General features: G+C 42.5%; 1 protein-coding gene across 4 annotated transcripts; it reads left to right on the top strand.

Moving 5' to 3' along the window:
* The first annotated feature begins 4,774 nt into the window (after positions 1-4,774).
* Positions 4,775-17,400, top strand: tom1 (target of myb1 membrane trafficking protein). Of its 4 annotated transcripts, none has more exons than XM_034712128.1 (16): positions 4,775-5,014; positions 7,323-7,407; positions 7,521-7,599; positions 8,883-9,032; positions 9,147-9,281; positions 9,381-9,515; positions 9,678-9,794; positions 11,433-11,563; positions 11,655-11,697; positions 11,782-11,908; positions 11,994-12,057; positions 12,436-12,511; positions 13,739-13,804; positions 14,222-14,284; positions 15,195-15,234; positions 16,718-17,400. In XM_034712128.1, the coding sequence occupies exons 1-16, from the start codon at positions 4,963-4,965 to the stop codon at positions 16,810-16,812; spliced, it is 1,458 nt and encodes a 485-aa protein (XP_034568019.1). In that variant the 5' UTR covers positions 4,775-4,962; the 3' UTR covers positions 16,813-17,400. The 4 variants fall into 4 exon arrangements, with proteins under 4 accessions (XP_034568019.1, XP_034568018.1, XP_034568020.1 ...); XM_034712127.1 differs by having other exon boundaries at positions 4,782-5,014; positions 11,430-11,563; XM_034712129.1 differs by lacking the exon at positions 13,739-13,804 and having other exon boundaries at positions 4,793-5,014; positions 11,430-11,563.
* Positions 17,401-18,505: the final 1,105 nt, after the last annotated feature.

The following is an 18,505-nucleotide window of genomic DNA, read 5'->3' as shown; positions in this document are numbered from 1 at the left end:
TTAAATGTTGAGTCAAAAATGTCAAACTAGATGTTTAAACCTTTGTCTTGCTGTTACTATGCTAATAGTAGCTAAGTAGCTGCTAGTGGTAGCTCTATAAGTAGCATCCATTTGGGAAAAGGAACTTGTTTCTAACATTCTTAAACTAAACCTAAAAAATCTTTTTTTTTTTTTTCAGCTGCTTTTAAAGATCAAACTGTGGCGTCCAAATCTCAGACGTCGGCGCCGTTATTCACGAAAGCTGGATTCACGTTAATGAAGGACTGCTGCGGCTTCACCTGCTCCGTCATGTAACACACGACCTCACCTGCCTACACCTCTGTGTGTGTGTGTGTGTGTGTGTGTGTGTGTGTGCGTGTGTTTGTATGGATATGTTCTGTCTGCTAATGCTCGTTGATATGATGTACAAAATGCCTTACGATGGACTGTGATTGGCTGCTGGATGTTCTTCAAGGTTCTGTCTAATAAAGGAAAATATTCGATATTTAAACGGCGACTAATCGTCTGTTTGTGATGTTTACGACGTCTCAGAGAGGAAAACTGCACTCACTGTGGTGTAGAGGAGTGCAGGAGGGCAGTTTTAGAATGGGTGTGTATGTGGCTTCTGGGGCGTTTGGAGCCAGCCCCAAGTGGACACTGGAGGAACTGCAGTTTTATTGGGCTTATGTTTGGAATCACTTCTCAAGAATTGAAGCTGCGGCTTGCTTTAAACACACAAACAGCTGAGAGAGGTCACAGTGGAACAGATATTTCAGTCCCATCTAAGACCAGCTGCATGTCTTCACACACACACACACACACACACACACACACACACACACACTGCAGCCACAGATGAGTCATCCACATGAAGACCACTGTGCGTAAGGATGCTTCATTTCAGCAGACATATTGTGCGCATGTCTTCATCTTCAGCTCTCTGATTCTGAAGGAGAGGAGAGAGAGTGTGTGTGTGTGTGTGTGTGTGTGTGTGTGTGTGTGTGTGTAGGCCGTCACAGCTGGTTGCAGATTAACAGACCTGTGCTCGGGTGAGAGACGCTCCTCTGTGTTTAATTTACCAGTTCTGTGAAGTCTAATCAAACCGTGTTGCACGCCGTGAATGCAGACATGTTACCTCCAGCGCCGCTCTCTAATTGGACGCCAGTTAAGAAGCGTCTCGTTCTCTCGGGCGGCGTTGACTGAGACGTCTCTGGGAAGGCGATATCACGCTCCGCCAATTAAAGACTTTGTGTTTCTTTCTTCCGTTTTGGAGCTTTGACTCCTCTCAGGGCGTTAACGAGCTCGAGCTCAGGCCCAGGAGGAAATCAGTTTATGGTTCTGCACCTGTGTGAAGAGGAAGAGGAAGAGGAAGAGGAAGAGGAAGAGGAAGAGGAAGGATCCTGAAAGTCACTGCTAATACCTCAAAGTAAAGACCTTTAGTTTCCTCTCAGATCAGACATGCTCAAAGGAACTGCAGGATGAGTGAGACCCAGACACAGATCAGAGTCGTCCTCCTCATCAAGATGAATTTTGTTGTTTCTGCTTTCATTGATAACTTCTTTTGTCCTCCACTAGAGGGCGGCGATCACCATCAGTGCCGATACCTACCACCAGGGGCATGCACAGAGTGGTGACCCCAACTTGGAATCTGCTTGGCTGCCCTAAAACCCTAGACTATGATTGGCTATTTGCCCAGTCAGAGGCGGGACTTCAGCTGGCAGCTTTCTTTGTGATGAAATGAAGCATATCTTCGTATTTTAGTGACTTTGGACAAACGTCTACCTTTGGAGTCCTCAAAGACATATGATGAGAAGATATAGATACTGAACCTCCATCGGGTTGTCTGTGAAGGTTCCTCGGTCCTCCAGGTCGTAGTAATTCAAAGCTTGATCCGAAAAAGTCAACTGAACATGGTAGAAATTCATGAAATGTCACACCTCTCCTCTGATAGGCTACTTCAGTTCTAAACAGACCTGTGGGCGGAGCTAGGAATTCTAAGCCACTAATACCCCTTTTAGACTGAGGCAGTTTCAGGGCCGGTTCAGAGCCGGCGCTCAATTGAGAACCGGGTTTTCATGTTTCGAATGTGAGTGAACCGGCTCCCGGCCACAAAACCAGTTCCAGAGCAGCTCCAAGTCTTTGCTAGTCTAGAACCGTGAACCGCTTACATCAGGGGCGAGGGGAGAGGGACGGGGGGGCGGGGTTGCCTTGATCTAAAACCTCCAATGTCCTGCAGTGAAAAAATCAAAGTTTCATTAGCATTGACTCTAATGAACATTTCTCAACCTAAAAATATCCAACATTATCCTGGACCGAGGAGGAAGTGGATTTATTAAGTAGATCACATTATGAACTGTGTGATATTAAATAAAGCCTTAATAGAAACCTCTGTGACAGATCTCTTCCTGGACTAATGACTCCGTCTGGGATTCTAAACTGTCTTTTTTGCACGCGCTCAGTTCACCCACATGGTGTCTCTTTAACGAGCAGCAGAGTCTCCTCTCTGCTGGGGTAAACAGAGGACTGGATCCTGCATCAACGTCCGTCCTCTTGTTTCTCACTGAGCTGTGAGTCACTGAGTCTGAGTCACACATCAAGGCCTTTAGAACAAACCAGTCTGTGGTATCAGAGAGAGCAGCGTTTCACAGACCGGGCTGTCTGACATTATCTGGAACAGAATCATGTTTGTGTTTTCATATCAACGATCTGAAAGGTGACCGTGTGACAGATGACAGAGGGCTGTAAGGTCAGACAGGAGACGGTCTGTAATGTTAGCAGAAGAAATGTTTCTGTCTGTATCAATGATTCCTCTCCTCCTCATGGACACATCATTTCAATATGGATTACAAATAAAGGGACTAGTTTTTTTAAAGGTCTAAAATATTTCAAGAATTCTGACTTCATCTCTGAATTCTGGAATTCTGAGATGAAGTCAGAATTCCAGAATTCTGACGTTGAACTCAGAATTCTAGAACTCTGGTGTCTGTTTGATGGTCTCATTCCTGATATCAGAATTCCATTAGAATTCTAGAATTCTGAAATGAAACTAAGAATTCTAGAATTCTGAAATTAAACTAAGAATTCTAGAATTCTGAGAAAAAGTCAGAATTCAGAGTTTATTGTCAGGATTGTGACTTTTTTTTGTCAGAAATCTGAGATTTAAGTTAGAATTCTGAGTTAAAAGTGAAGAGTTTGTCTGATTTTTTTTTCTTATATCACAGTCAGAGGTCTGTCTTTAAACTCAGATTTATGACTGCCTACTATCAGAATTATTTTTTTCTCAAAATTCTGAGAGCCAGTAATCTGAGTCTAACCCCAGAATCAGGGTAAAGGTCAGAACTTTGAGTTTAAATCAGAATTCTGACAAAATAAAGTCCAAATTTGGGAGAAAAATCCCAGAGATAAAACATGTACCTCAGTTTCCCTTATCCTCTAACGTATTAAAGTTATAGAAGAAGTTATGAAGACAACAAGAAGACAAACTAAGAGTTTATAGAGTTACACAAACATTAATGACACCATCACTCTTTCATGTTTATCACCTCACTGTATTTATTAAAATGTACAAAATGTTGATGCTTTGTTTATTTTCACTAACTGACCCTTTAAATTATAATTATCAGCATAATAGAATAGAATGTAAATAAAGTACATTCTATTCTATTCTATTTAAATTATGATCATCAGCATAAAACTAAAGAGATGAAAGTTTCAGATGAGAGAATAAAAACACACCGGAGGATTCACCTTCATGTTTCTATCATGTTTCCATATTTCCAGTCACACAGTCAGTTAAATAAGAGACTTCAGGTAATCAGTAGTGATCCCAGGTATCCACTATAATCAGGTCTACAGAGGTCCAGACAGTTTGACCGGATCATGATGTGAAATAAGGAAACTAACAGCGCCCCCTGGTGGTGGAAAAAGCATACGACACCAGAACAGAGATTTGTGTGAAAAGCAGAATGATGGGTTATAATACATTTCTATGAAGTGTAACAACCAAATAATACACACCACTAAATACACTTAACTGATTTTATTAATAGATAGATAAAAGTATGTCCTGTATACATACAACATCCTGTCTGGGTCGTATGACTTTAATGAATCTTTATTTATGAATAAAAGAATGTTTAAATATGTGTCCTACATGTCTCTACTCCCACCCTGAATAATCCTGATCTCCACCTTAGAGTTTTGAAAAAAGCAACATTTGATCTGGATTCTGGATTCAGGATTGGATTACCAAATCCATATCCCACTTTTGTAGGATCAGGATTTGGTAATCTGCTTTTGAGACACCAGATTTTGAGATTTAATCCGATCCAGATTATTCTGATGATTTGTTTATAATCAGACGAAGATAAAAGGGAGACAAGGGAGCTCAGGGAGTCCAGACAGGTCTATGGTTAGTAACTTTAAAGGGACAGGAAGAGTTAAAGTGGGAGACTTTAATCATGTACAGAGTTACAGGTGTAAGCTTCAGAGGCTGAGCTACCAGGCAGTGGGGTCAGCTGCAACAAAGGAACAACAAGTAGCAGAGGTTTGGATTGATTTGATTTGATTAAACAAATGTGGATACTTTGCATAAACATTTGAGAACATTATCTCAAACATTCAGTGAGTTGAAGGGACTTGTATAAAAAGTGCAACACCCACACCCGGTCTCCCCTACTGTGTGGCACCACCCTGGACTTGAACTGGATCCTTGTTCTGATTCATAGATTTAATGCAGTCTATAACCTCTGATCAGTCTGAGCGCAGAGACACAGAGAGCCTGTGTGGGGAGCACTTTCACAGCTCACCATCATCTCCACCTCTCAGGCTGCTTTCCCTTTAACGCATGACGCAGCTCAGACTGCCCCACTTTGTGTGAGCAGCAGTCTGCGGGAGCCTGCGGGATCTGTTGTTGCATACGGCTCGGCCCGGGGACGTCGGTTCTTCTCGGGACCCTCACCTGCCCCCTCAGCTGGCCTCAGGATGGAGTTCTTACTGGGGAACCCGTTCAGCTCGCCGGTGGGACAGCGGATCGGTGAGTCTCACAGAAACCGGGATTAGACATTACGTTGTGATAAACAGGCTCAGTCACCTTTACCGGAGACATCACGCGCACATCTCGCGAGATTCCTCACCTGTGATTAATGATCATTAATGCACGAGCTTCAGTGTGGATATCTTTATTATATCAAAGGGATAAATCGAGTTAAATTAAAGACTGAGCTACAGGGTGGAGGTTTGAGTGACAAGCACTCTGAGCAATGATGCAGCAGGGGGCGGGACTTAGGGGCCTGCTGTGTGATCTGATTGGCTGTTGCTGTGTCTGTTTATCCTGCCACAATCAGTGACCGACATCCTCCTGACCTAAATTAGATTCAGCTTCAGTCTAATGACTGCTGCTGTGTTTTATTGACTGAGAGAAATTATGGAAATAAAACAGAGAGACTTGATTTAATCAAAGTCAGGGAGGATGTATGGTGAGCAGGTTGGTATGGGAAAAAGAATCCCAGCAGGGTGAGACAAGACCGACCATCCTGAAGGGATTCTATTTCCCATAATAACCTGCAAACCATACATTACCCTGTTTATTACCCAGCTACTAACTCAAACTACAAACATGGTGTCAAAAACATTGATCAGTTTCCACTTCCCCTCAGTCCATCTTAAACTGCCTCAGGTCCAGAGAAGTCTCCATGGTTCTGGATCAGGTTTATGTATGATTTCCTCTTTGCATGGTTCAGTAAGAACCTGCATGTATGAATGCAGTGACTTCCACTACAGAGTCATGTCTGTTTTTAATGCAGTGACTTCCACTACAGAGTCATGTCTGTGTTTAATGCAGTGACTTCCACTACAGAGTCATGTCTGTGTTTAATGCAGTGACTTCCACTACAGAGTCATGTCTGTTTTTAAATGCAGTGACTTCCACTACAGAGTCATGTCTGTTTATAATGCAGTGACTTCCACTACAGAGTCATGTCTGTGTTTAATGCAGTGACTTCCACTACAGAGTCATGTCTGTGTTTAATGCAGTGACTTCCACTACAGAGTCATGTCTGTGTTTAATGCAGTGACTTCCACTACAGAGTCATGTCTGTTTATAATGCAGTGACTTCCACTACAGAGTCATGTCTGTTTATAATGCAGTGACTTCCACTACAGAGTCATGTCTGTGTTTAATGCAGTGACTTCCACTACAGAGTCATGTCTGTGTTTAATGCAGTGACTTCCACTACAGAGTCATGTCTGTGTTTAATGCAGTGACTTCCACTACAGAGTCATGTCTGTGTTTAATGCAGTGACTTCCACTACAGAGTCATGTCTGTTTAATGCAGTGACTTCCACTACAGAGTCATGTCTGTTTTTAATGCAGTGACTTCCACTACAGAGTCATGTCTGTTTTTAATGCAGTGACTTCCACTACAGAGTCATGTCTGTTTTTAATGCAGTGACTTCCACTACAGAGTCATGTCTGTGTTTAATGCAGTGACTTCCACTACAGAGTCATGTCTGTGTTTAATGCAGTGACTTCCACTACAGAGTCATGTCTGTGTTTAATGCAGTGACTTCCACTACAGAGTCATGTCTGTGTTTAATGCAGTGACTTCCACTACAGAGTCATGTCTGTTTAATGCAGTGACTTCCACTACAGAGTCATGTCTGTGTTTAATGCAGTGACTTCCACTACAGAGTCATGTCTGTGTTTAATGCAGTGACTTCCACTACAGAGTCATGTCTGTTTATAATGCAGTGACTTCCACTACAGAGTCATGTCTGTGTTTAATGCAGTGGCTTCCACTACAGAGTCATGTCTGTGTTTAATGCAGTGACTTCCACTACAGAGTCATGTCTGTTTATAATGCAGTGACTTCCACTACAGAGTCATGTCCGTGTTTAATGCAGTGACTTCCACTACAGAGTCATGTCTGTTTTTAATGCAGTGACTTCCACTACAGAGTCATGTCTGTTTTTAATGCAGTGACTTCCACTACAGAGTCATGTCTGTGTTTAATGCAGTGACTTCCACTATAGAGTCATGTCTTTATAATGCAGTCCTTCCTGATGGTCTGAAGATCCTGTACATCCAGTATAGGTCCTGGTCTTTGTCCTTTCCAGAGAGTACCCAGTTGTCAGTTATTACAGGGTTTTGAAGGTTCTCTGTATTAAGATGTTTGTCATGTCAGAATATAACTTTGTTGATGACTCTATTATCTCTTTGTCAATCCTAAAGGTGAGCTCTGAGGTCTCTGTGTAATAATAATCTAAAGTAAACTGTATATAGTTTGTTTTAGTGAGTAGCTTCTGATAATAAGCAGTTTATATATTTCTGTTATTCCTCACAGAGAAAGCAACCGGTTCCAGCCTGCCGTCAGAAGACTGGGCCCTCAACATGGAAATCTGTGACTTGATCAACAGCTCAGAGGAAGGGTGTGTGTGTGTGTGTGTGTGTGTGTGTGTGTGTGTGTTATCTGTCTGCATCAAGAACAAACTAGTCCTCTGGAGGTTTCATGCCTCTGACTGTTGAGATTCTCTGATTTCAGGCCCAGAGAAGCCGTCAGAGCCCTAAAGAAAAGGATCGTGGGAAACAAGAACTTCAAGGAGGTCATGTTGGCGCTCACGGTGAGTGTTTCCCCCCTCCACTCACCTCTCGACCTACTTTATGTTAGGAGTGTCAAAATAGCTTCATTTCTAGTCATTGAGAGGTTGATGAAATAAGATTGTCATCTGCAAGAAAAACAGTCAGTACGGAGAGCAAAATCAGGAGGAGCACAATCCGGCTCCCCTGGTTGTTAATGTGAGGAGGATTTCTTTCTCTCTATAAACAGATCTCTGCATGAAGAGCAGCTAACAATCTGTTCTACATCAAACATTTACACTGAGACACAAACCTGCTTGATGCTGTCACTAAAGACAATCAGCGTTTAGATTTCCTGACTTCCCTGAACGCAGCATCAGAAACGATAGATCCCACCTCCATTCAACAAACAAACATTGTAGACGTAGTTTTCTTCTCCTCTTGAGGACAGACCTGACAAAGCTTTTTACTTTCAGCTACAACTAACCTAAAAAGAGGAGGACAAGATGTAAGACAAGAGAAGAGGAAAGGAAAGAAGGGAGGAGGGGAGGTGGAAAAAGGAGAGGAGGAGGGAAGGAAAGTGGTAATAAGAAGGGGAAAGAAAAAAAGGAGAGGCAGCAGAGGAGAGAAGGAAAAAAAGAAGACAGAGGGAGGAGAGAAAAAGAATGAGGTGAGAGAGGGGGAAGAAAGAAAAAAAGGAGAGGAGGGAAGAAAAAAAGAGAGGAAAGGAGGAGGGGAGCAGAAGACAGAATTCCAGGATTCTGTCTCTGATGATGTCAGAATTCTGTCTTTGATGATGTCAGAGTTCTGTCTTTGATGATGTCAGAATTCTGTCTTTGATGATGTCAGAGTTCTGTCTTTGATGATGTCAGAATTCTGTCTTCGATGATGTCAGAATTCTGTCTTTGATGATGTCAGAATTCTGTCTTTGATGATGTCAGAATTCTGAGAACAAATGGAACATTCCATGAAGAAGGTCAGAGCTAAAGAAACATCAGTGTCTCTAATCCTCTTTCATAGACCTCCATTCAACAAACAAACATTGTAGACGTAGTTTTCTTCTCCTCTTGAGGACAGACCTGACAAAGCTGGACTTTGGACTTTGGACTAATCTGCATCATGATGTTGTTATTTCAGCAAACTGAAGACCCGTTAATTACAAGAACATCACAAGAACATCAGTTTCTGTTTCAGGTTCATACCGCTGAAGGAAGCCAGAGGGAAGCCTCTGTGGAACTGTTTACAGTGAAACTGAGACTCAGTACAAACAGATGATTTTCTAACTCTCAAATTGAAACCTTTTTTCTGACCCTCCTTCTGATTTTAGGTTCTGGAAACCTGCGTGAAGAACTGCGGCTACAGGTTTCACATCCTGGTTACGACACGAGATTTTGTGGAAGGAGTCCTGGTCCGGTCCATCATCCCGAGAAACAACCCTCCGTTAATCCTGCACGACAGAGTGCTCAGCATCATCCAGGTGAGAAATGCTGAAATACATGTTTGGCCACACCGCGGCTGCATGCAGAAATAAATCAGGGCGTCGCTCTGTTACAGCCGCTCTGTTAATGGATTGTGGTTTTCTCCTGTGAAGGCGTGGGCCGATGCATTCCGTAGCTCGCCTGACCTGACAGGCGTGGTGTCCGTGTACGAAGACCTCAGAAGGAAAGGGTTAGAGTTCCCCATGACAGAACTGGACGGTTACTCACCGGTCCAAGGCCCCAAAAAGGTACAAGCACACCTGGTGTGATCCCTGCTGGTGTTTGGGTTCTACCTGTCATCTTTGGTCACTTTTCTTTCGGGTCTTTTCTGCACCTTTGCTCTCCAGACTCTGCCTGCCAACGGGCCTGCTGTCACTACTCTTCCTGCTGTGGTCCTATCCTCCAAAACTCCAATCATCCCACCACACACTTCAGAGCTAAAACTGGCCCTAGAAGGATCCAGTGCATTCACTCCCAGCCAGGTGATAATGGATGCTTTGTGTAGTCCAGTTTATATCCGCTCTGTCTCCTTGTTTGCTGTTTCAGGACTTCCTTACCCTCTCTTTATCTTAGCTCTCAGATCCCTGTTTGCTCTGCCAAGGACTCATTATGCCCGTGTTGATTCTGTGTTATTGATGTTCCAGGTCCAAAAGCTTAAAACAGAGCTGGGAGTGGTTCGAGGGAACCTGACGATGATGTCAGACATGATGAGTCAGCTGGATCCCGTCACGGTACAACAGGCAGACATGGAGCTGCTGGAGGTAAAACCCAAAACAGACTCAGGTGTCGCCTCTTTACCGAGCCCTGAAGGGACATGGAGGGGAAACATGGATGTTTATCCTGAGAAGTTTCACTCAGGTTACTTCCTGCTTTTGATCGCAGGTACATCAACAATGGGGACTGCACACCTTTAAGAGGGACATTTTCATTGCATAGTAAACTGAGATTTTCACAGATCCAGTCCTCCCAGGTCACGCCTCCCAGGCTTTCATCAAACAGACACCTTTACAACCACACTGAGGCAGACAGGGAGCACAGCCTGATGTTCCTCAGTATGAGCTTGTGGTAAAGAGGATCAAAATTGGACTATGAGCTTTATATGTTTGAATTTGAGGCCCATCTGCAGTTATTGCTGTTCCAGTGTGCCGGGGTCAAAGGTCAAGCCTGGTTTATACTCCTGTGTTGAATTGACGGCGTAGCTTACGACGAGCACACCTCCTACAAAATGTAACTGCATGTCGAATTGATGCAGTAAGCAAGTCCTGTGATTGGTCCGCTCGATAGCGTGGTATTTCCTGCTTTTATGTAGCGTAGGAAACAGGTGACCCAGAAGAGGTAGTTAGCTAAAAGGTGGCTAATGAACGAACAGAAGTCAATTAATCAATCTTTATTTGTATCGCACCAAATCACAACAAACGTTATCTAAAGACACTTTTACAAACAGAGCAGGTCTAGACCACTCTATGTCAAATTATGAACAGAGACCCAACACCAAGACAGGATCAGACTCAGTCTGACCCCATCTTAATCCACCATGAGCATTGCACCTCACAGTATTTAGCAAGTTACAGTGGAGAGGACAAACTTCCTTTAACAGGCAGAAACCTCCAGCAGGACCAGACTCATGTTAGACACACATCTGCTGAGACCGTGTTGGAGAGAGGGATAGAGGGGAGTAAGAGAGAGAGAGAGGGAGCGGTGACATGATGAGACGAGTAGTAGTAGCTGTTGGCGCTGGAGTCCTACGAGACAAGGGAGCTCAGGGACTCCAGAAAGGTCTATGAAGGGTTAGTTAGATAACGACGTTAGCTAGAGGTAGTTAGCTGATAGTGGGCTAATGCGTTAGCTGAAAAAGTAGTTGGCAACAAAGGCTAGCTAGAGGTTGTTAGCTAAAAGAGAGCTAATAATTTGTAGTTGAAATAGTTAGCTAAAGACATTAGCTAGTGGTAGTTAGCTAGAAGTTAGAATGCAAAAAAACTTAGCGTAGAAAAAGGAAATGAGAAAGAGAGCAATTTAAAGCTAGTAGAAGTAGTTAGCTACAAAGTCAACAGGAAACGTAGCGAGGCTGGAAACAGGCGACCTGACTGTCAGAGAGGTCACACTGCCCTCTAGTGTTTTGGTGGAGTACTGCAGAGCGACGGCTGGTCAACACAGGAGTATAAACCAAGCTTAAAGAATCACCTGAGGGAAAAACGTAAGCGAGTCTCAGGATCTTCCTTAAGTGTTTCTCCTCCACGCCCCTCCAGAAGCTCCGTATGAATCTAACATCACGTCCATCCACTCATACTCAGTAACAGAGTCTGACCATTAACTGATCTGGTACTGCGTACACTCTGTGCTGCATCCGACCCCTCAACTCCCCCACCCACACATTCTCTGTCTGGTTGTGTCATTAGCAGTTATACACAGTTTGTAAAGATATGCAGGAGAGGATAGTGAAGATCGTCCCCAGGCTCAGCGAGGAGAAGCTGATCGAAGAGCTGCTGGCGACCAACGATGAGATGAACACCACCTTCACCCGATACCACAGGTTGACCTCAGTCATCGTTATAACAACACCTCCTCTGTGTTCAGACTGTCTCTCTCCGATTGGTGATTTCATTCTGTTCTGATGTCCACAGGTTCGAGAAGATAATGACGAATGGTCCAAGCACAACACCGAAGGTAAGGAGCGTGGGATCACTTCTGTTTTCATTTGTTTTGATTAATGCATCATGGATTTTAAATATACTTCTTTCTGTCCTTCAGAGCAACACCTACGTCAACCTGTCAGACCTGGACTTTACTGCAGAGTCTGGGATTGCGTCCATGTCCAGAGAAAGCTCGCTCAGCCACTCAAAATCAGACAGTTTGTCAAGTCAGATGGCGAGACTCAGTGAGTACTGAAGTCTTTGGAGCTTAGCATGTCTGCCTCTTTACCTTCTACACTCTGTAACTTCTTCTTCTTCTCCTTCCTGCAGGTACGAGTGAATCAGAGGACGCATTATCACAGAAAATAAACATCCCATCTCAACAAAGACAAAGGTACAGAAAGAAGCATTTAAAGTACTCACAGAGGCTTCACAAGCAAACAGAAGGTCTCAACAGTTAGCTTACAATATACGGTCAATACATGACAGTAGGCCAATGAAGATCCAGCAGAAGTAGTTAGTTAAAAAAAGCTGATAAACAGAATTTAACATTTTAAAAAGCTAATTGAGCTGATGAATAAATGGAGTTAGTTTGGTAAAGTAAGCTAACAGTTGAGGTAAAACAGTGACGATAGGTCGCCTTTTCTAAAGCAATGGTTGATCTTTGGAGTTAATCTCAGGCTCGTGTTTTCTAAGTCACTGAAGGTGTGTGTGTCAGTGTCTCTCAGTTTGTCTGAACAGAAGCTAACCATCATGTGAATCTGTGTTTCAGCGAGCAGAGCGAGGCGGTCGTGGACGGGATGGCTCTGGCTCAGGCTCAGAACAACAGGCTACACAACCCTGGAAAGGTAGACCTGATAACTCTGACCTTACTCAGATTAACAGAATAAACAGTAATAATAATAATAATTTTAATTTTAATGTTTACTGTAATAGTCTCTGATTTAACACAAACCCTTAGTGCAAGGTTTTATAAGGAACTGAGTGAATAGCATACTGGATGGAAGGAGGGATGGATGGATATATGGGGAGGTGTAATGGATGGATGGATCAGCATTGGAATAGATGGATGTAAGGGATGGATGAAAGGATGCATGGATATATGATTGGATAGAGCTAAGAAAGGAGGGGATGGATGGACAAACAGATAGATGGATGAATGGATGAAACAATGGATGGGTAGATGGTTGAATGGATGGATGGAGGGATGGGTGGACGGACGGATGGATTGAGGGATTAATAGATGGATGGATTAAGTAATAGATGGACAAATGAATGGATGGAAGGATGGAGAGATAGATGGATGAATGGATGGATGAATAGATATATGGGGAGGTGTAATGGATGGAAGGTTGGAGGAATAGATAGATGGATGGAGGTATGTATGGATGGATGGATGGATGGATGGATGGATGGATGGAAGGATGGATGGATGGATGGAAGGATGGATGGATGGATGGATGGATGGAAGGATGAAGGGATGGATGAAGGGAGAGATCAACAGATGGATAGATATATGGGTGTATGGGTGGATAAAATAAATAGAAGGATGGATATATGATTGAATGGAGCTAAGGAAGGAGGGGATGGATGGACAGACAGATAGATGGATGAATGAAAGGATGGATGGATGGATGGATGGATTGAGTAATAGATGGACAGGTGAATGGATGGAAGCTTGGAGGAATAGATGGAGGGATGGATGGATGGATGGATGAGGGGATGGATGAAGGGAGAGATCAACAGATGGATAGATATATGTGTGGATAAAGGGATGGATGGATAAAATAAATAATGGATGGATGGATGGATGGATGGATGGATGGATGGATGGATGGATGGATGGATGGATGGATGGATGGATGAATGATTTTTGAATAGATGGATGTGTTAATAAAGTCTTCATTACACAGAATCTATGAACTGTATTAATCATATTAATCATATTGATCATAAGGAGGACAGAGTCAGGTCTGGGATGTGGTTCTGTGTTAGTCCTGAAGAATCCGAGCTGGTGTTTTCTTTGTCTCAGTAACTCTTCTCCTCCTTATTCAAACCTCCGTCTGTGCATGAAGGACGGCAGCCCCGCCTCCACCTGCAGCTCCTCTCCAAAGTTAGATTGGATGATTAAAAGGGGAATGGTGGGTGTGTGTCCAGAATCTGGTTCTCCGTGGTTTCACCTCTCCACTCCCTGTATCTTCATTGATCCATAGAGTTTGATTTTTGCTGTTGTTGCTTTTGTTTTGGTTCTCTGTATTTGGGTTCATGTTCCAGGTCTTGAACACAGTGATCTGCATGCTTGTGTTTGTGCCGAAAAATGAGATGTTTTTCGAAATGAGAGTTTATGCTTTTATCCCCGTTCAAAGCATGACGACGTTTGGGTTGCACTGTCCCGACACACCTCATAGCTGTCATACCGGTCTTGCTTTGCATAGCGACATGTGGTTCTGCCTTTATTTTCTTTTGTCTGTAGTGGTCTGGTAGCTTGATTACATCATCATCGTGTGTGTGTTCATACTCTATATTTCACTGTGCTGACTCACGGTTTCCTCCTTTAGATTCCCATCAACCAATCCAACGTGATGGACGATATCGAGAAGTGGCTGTCGCTGGATGACGAGGTAAACGGCTCGATGTCTTAATTAACTCAACAGAGGAATATAAACTGTATCATTTGGTTATATTTATATATAAATATATATATCTATATGCTTAATTGCCATTAAATGCATCTTAAAGGTTCATATTTACTTCAGGAAACCTGTGTTGACTTTTCGCCCAGGTCGTTATTGCAGATGAGATTTTGTTCTCAGTTAACTCACCTGGTTAAATAAAGGTTAAATAAATAAATACATAAAAGGAAACATGTTTATCTCTTTGCTGATTCTTAAAAAGGAAGTCCAGCACCATCTTCAGGTCAAATTTTTAATTGATCCAGAACATTAGTTTCACTTCTGCTGCTATTTTGGCTCAAAATTATAAGCAAATAAAGAAACAGCTCAGCTTGGTGCATCTCAAAAAATTAGAGTGCTGTTAAAAAGTTAATTATTTTCATAATAACTCAATGTTAGTAAAGTAACTCTAAAATATTTTAATATTTTGAGATGTTTTTGTAGTTATTTATTTTTGCTGTAGGCCATAATTATAAAAATTATACTGAATAGAGCCATAGATACATTTTTTTTTTTCAAGATATTTAATTCTGAGATTAAACTCAAAATTCTGACTTTAATCTCAGAATTAAAAACAAAGTTTTGCACCTTTTTAAAATGGTTTTATTCCAGTGGCCCTCTTCCTCTATTAATCATTAATCAATAGTTCCCACAGGCTCCCGAACAGTAGGATTAGTATTAACAGTGTTAATGCTTGAAATTCTAATCCCTACGACTCATTTGATAAAAGATGCATCTTAAATATTTAAATGTAACAGCCTTAAAGTGTTGAAAGTAATGTGATCCCATTGAGACCTTTAACAGATAACCAGCCTGTGTTCAGTATCATGAGTAAAACTGTCTTCTCTGTTTGTGACAGTACGATGACTTTGAGGACTCAGACGGTGTGACCAGTGAAGGTGAGTCTCTTTACATTTCACACTCTGATTTATAAAAGATGTGAATTATTTTATTTTGTCTTGATATCCTTTAACTCAAAAAAGTCAAGAAAACCACCGTGACTCAAAGGTTGAGTCTTACTTAAAGCTCCTGTGAGGTTCTTTGGTTTGACTTTGGCGCCCCCCTGTGGACAAAGTGGTACAACTCACCTCTTAGCTGAACATAAGTAATATTTTTGACCATTACAATCCCCTCCTGGTCCATTTTAACATTAAGAATGTATCACTTTGGGAAAACTTGTAGCAGGCCGGTTATTAGTCTGACACCTACCCCCCCCCCCCCCATAGTGGTTTCAGGTGTTAAAGGGGACATATCACGCTTTTTCATCAACATATATTGGTCTAAGAGGTCCCCAAAACATGTCTTTAAAGTTTATGCTCAAAAAAACACTTTGAAATCAGATGTTGGTCTGCCTGAAAAACCCTCTTCTTCATTCCTCATCAGAACAGTCTGTTTTCTCTCTGACCACGCCCCCTCAGGAAGTGGATGTGCCTCGGCTCTCCAGCACGTTGATCTAATGTTTACATGTTGGCTGAATATACACGGCTGCTCAGAGATCGCGTTACTTCAACCCTCTGAATCTGATCCTGACGGAGAGGCGCCTGTAGCAGGACCTTTCTGAACATTGGTCACAGATTTAGTGTTTCTTGTTGTTTTATTTGTCAGTATGTAGACGTGTGTCTTGGTACACAGCTACAGCTACAGCTACAGCTACAGCTATGAACATATAGCTATGTGGCTATGCTAACTAGCGCTAGCACTTATCCATGAAAACTAAAAATCATCCACTAGATCTTCAAATCTGCAGACGTGGGGAGTCAAAGCGACCTTTGTGTTTATTAAGACAGCCTACAACTAGCATGCCTCCCTCCTAAGCTCCTTGTTAGCACACATGTGTGCAGGGAATGAAAACGGAGGAGGGGTTGAGTTGTATTTTATACAGTCTATGGGCTGAACAAGCTCCGAGCTCTGACTTCCTGTTACAGACCGGATATTGTTGTTACGTAACAAAAACACGGAAGTCTGAAACGGCTGGTTTCACACACATTTACAGAAAGGTGGAGAAATCAGAACAGGGGCAGAATGGATTCTTTTCATTCTCGGGGGGTTTGTAGACAGGGACACAGATTTCAGGTAAAGAACCATTAAAAAGTCAATTTTGCATGATATGTCACCTTTAAAGGAACCATACAGGAGTAATCAGTTCTTCCTGGTGGTCTTGTTTGCTTTTGTTGATAAAGAATCATCAGGATTAATTTTAGTCACTTTCATCCTCAGTCATAAATCTCCTCAGAGGAGCTTTAAGTCATTCTCCTTCCTTACTGTTGACAGCGTTCCTCTTTCATGAAGTCCCATCTCTCCATCCTTCTCACTCCGTCTTCCCTCAGACGGATATCTGATGAAAGGTTGTCTCATCTAATCCTTCTCTTCTTTGTTTCCCAGAGTTCGACAAATTCTTGGCAGGGAGAGCAAAAGCAGCCGAGCACCTCCCGTCCCTGAGCGCCGCCTCGCAGGACAACAACCACTCCGAGTCCTAAGCTCCACTTCCACCCTGCCATACTAACAACACTCATGAAGCGTCGGCTGAGAAGTGGAGGATCTTTTAAACTAACGGTTCAATGGCACATTTGACGTGGGAGGGAACGCCCAGGTCTGAGGGAGGATGTGTTAGCTGAGTATTCTGCTCTGTACCGGGGGGTGAAGTGGTTTTTTTAATGGTTAAAGTAACGTTATGTGAGCGAGCAGAGATTTAGTTTTTAGCTTACTTTGTTTGGAGGGTTTGTCCATGTGTTGAATGCAAACATTTGCACATTTTCTAAGGTTACATTCCTGCTGTTGTAAGAGAGGATATTGTTACATCTTTTGCTAAATAGATTATGTATCATATTGCTGTAATATATGTTATTGTTGAATATGTGAATGGAAGCCCCCTGTGGAAGTAGCACACACTGTAACCTTTACACCCAGCTTCTCTTGGGAAGACGTCGTACTTGAAGTTTCTGGAGAGATGAAACTACGATCTGGAAGTCCGGCTGTTATTCTAATCTCAAGCTGTGCATTAAGAGTTCTTAATGTGTAATCCAATAAATGGCTTTGCAGGTATGAAGCACTGCAATTATTTTAAACCGCTGTCTGTGTTTTAGATGTGGGTGAGTCTTGTGTTCACTGACTGCATCATTCTGCTGGTTTTACTCACCCGACATAAACAACATATACTTCCTTTAACAGGCAGAAACCTCCAGCAGGACCAGACTCATGTTAGACACACATCTGCTGAGACCGTGTTGGAGAGAGGGATAGAGGGAGATGAAGAGAGAGAGAGAGATGATAGTGGGGAGACGGATAGTAGTAGTTGTAGCAGCTGGAGTCTGGACCACGTTCACAGCAGCAGAGATCCAGAGGAACCTACGAGACAAGGGAGCTCAGGGACTCCAGAAAGGTCTAAGAAAAGAGAGAAGAGAGGGAGACCAGAAGAAAGAAAAAGAGGAGAAGAAATGGGGAAGGAAGGACAGAAGGAAAGGATGGGAGAAGAAAAGGAGGCATAAAGGATGAAGAAACAGGGAAAAAAAGAAAGAAAGAAAGAAGGAAAGAAAGAAAGAAAGAAAGGATGAATAAAAGGGAGAAAGAAAGAAGGAAGGAGGGAATGAAAGAAAGAAAAAAGTAAGAAGGAATAAAAAAAAGAGAAAGAAGTAAAGAAAGCAAGAAAGAAAAGAAAGGAGAGAAAGCAAGAAAGACGGAGTGAAAGAAAGAATGAAGAAAAGAGAGAAAGAAAAGGAATGAGAGGATGAAGAAATGTGTAAAGAACAAAGAAAGAAAGGAAGAAGGAATAAAAAAGAGAAAGAAGTAAAGAAAGGTAAGGAAGTAAGAAGGAATGAATGAAAGGGCTAAGGGAAGAAAATAAAGGAGAAAAAGGAAGAAAGAAGGAAGAACAGAAAGTAAGAAGGAAGGATTGAATGAAAGGGAAGAAGGAAGAAAGAAGAAAGAAAGAAAGGATGAATAACAGACCCCAAAAAAGGAATCTACAGCAGAGATCCAGAGGAACCTACGAGACAAGGGAGCTCAGGGACTCCAGAAAGGTCTATGGTTAGTAACTTTAATGGGACAGGAAGAGTTAAAGTGAGAGACAGGCAGAGAGAGGAGAGAGAGGGAAAGACAGGATCCCAGTGTGTCAGTCTAAGCCTATAGCAGCAGAACTAAGACCTGGTCCAAGCCTGATCCAGCTCTAACTAT

This window comes from Notolabrus celidotus, chromosome 20 (genome assembly GCF_009762535.1).
Source record: "Notolabrus celidotus isolate fNotCel1 chromosome 20, fNotCel1.pri, whole genome shotgun sequence".
In the NCBI taxonomy this organism is placed as follows: domain Eukaryota; kingdom Metazoa; phylum Chordata; class Actinopteri; order Labriformes; family Labridae; genus Notolabrus; species Notolabrus celidotus.
This window is presented reverse-complemented; position numbering and strand designations above follow the sequence as displayed.

What these genes read in the sequence shown, in the direction of transcription:
- tom1 (XM_034712127.1), top strand. Translation starts at nt 4,963, where the DNA reads ATGGAGTTCTTACTGGGGAACCCGTTCAGCTCGCCGGTGGGACAGCGG. An exon ending in GGCTGTCGCTGGATGACGAG is followed by an intron (nt 14,285 to 15,194) that starts GTAAACGGCTCG and finishes TGTTTGTGACAG; the next exon opens with TACGATGACTTTGAGGACTC. An exon ending in AGACGGTGTGACCAGTGAAG is followed by an intron (nt 15,235 to 16,717) that starts GTGAGTCTCTTT and finishes TTTGTTTCCCAG; the next exon opens with AGTTCGACAAATTCTTGGCA.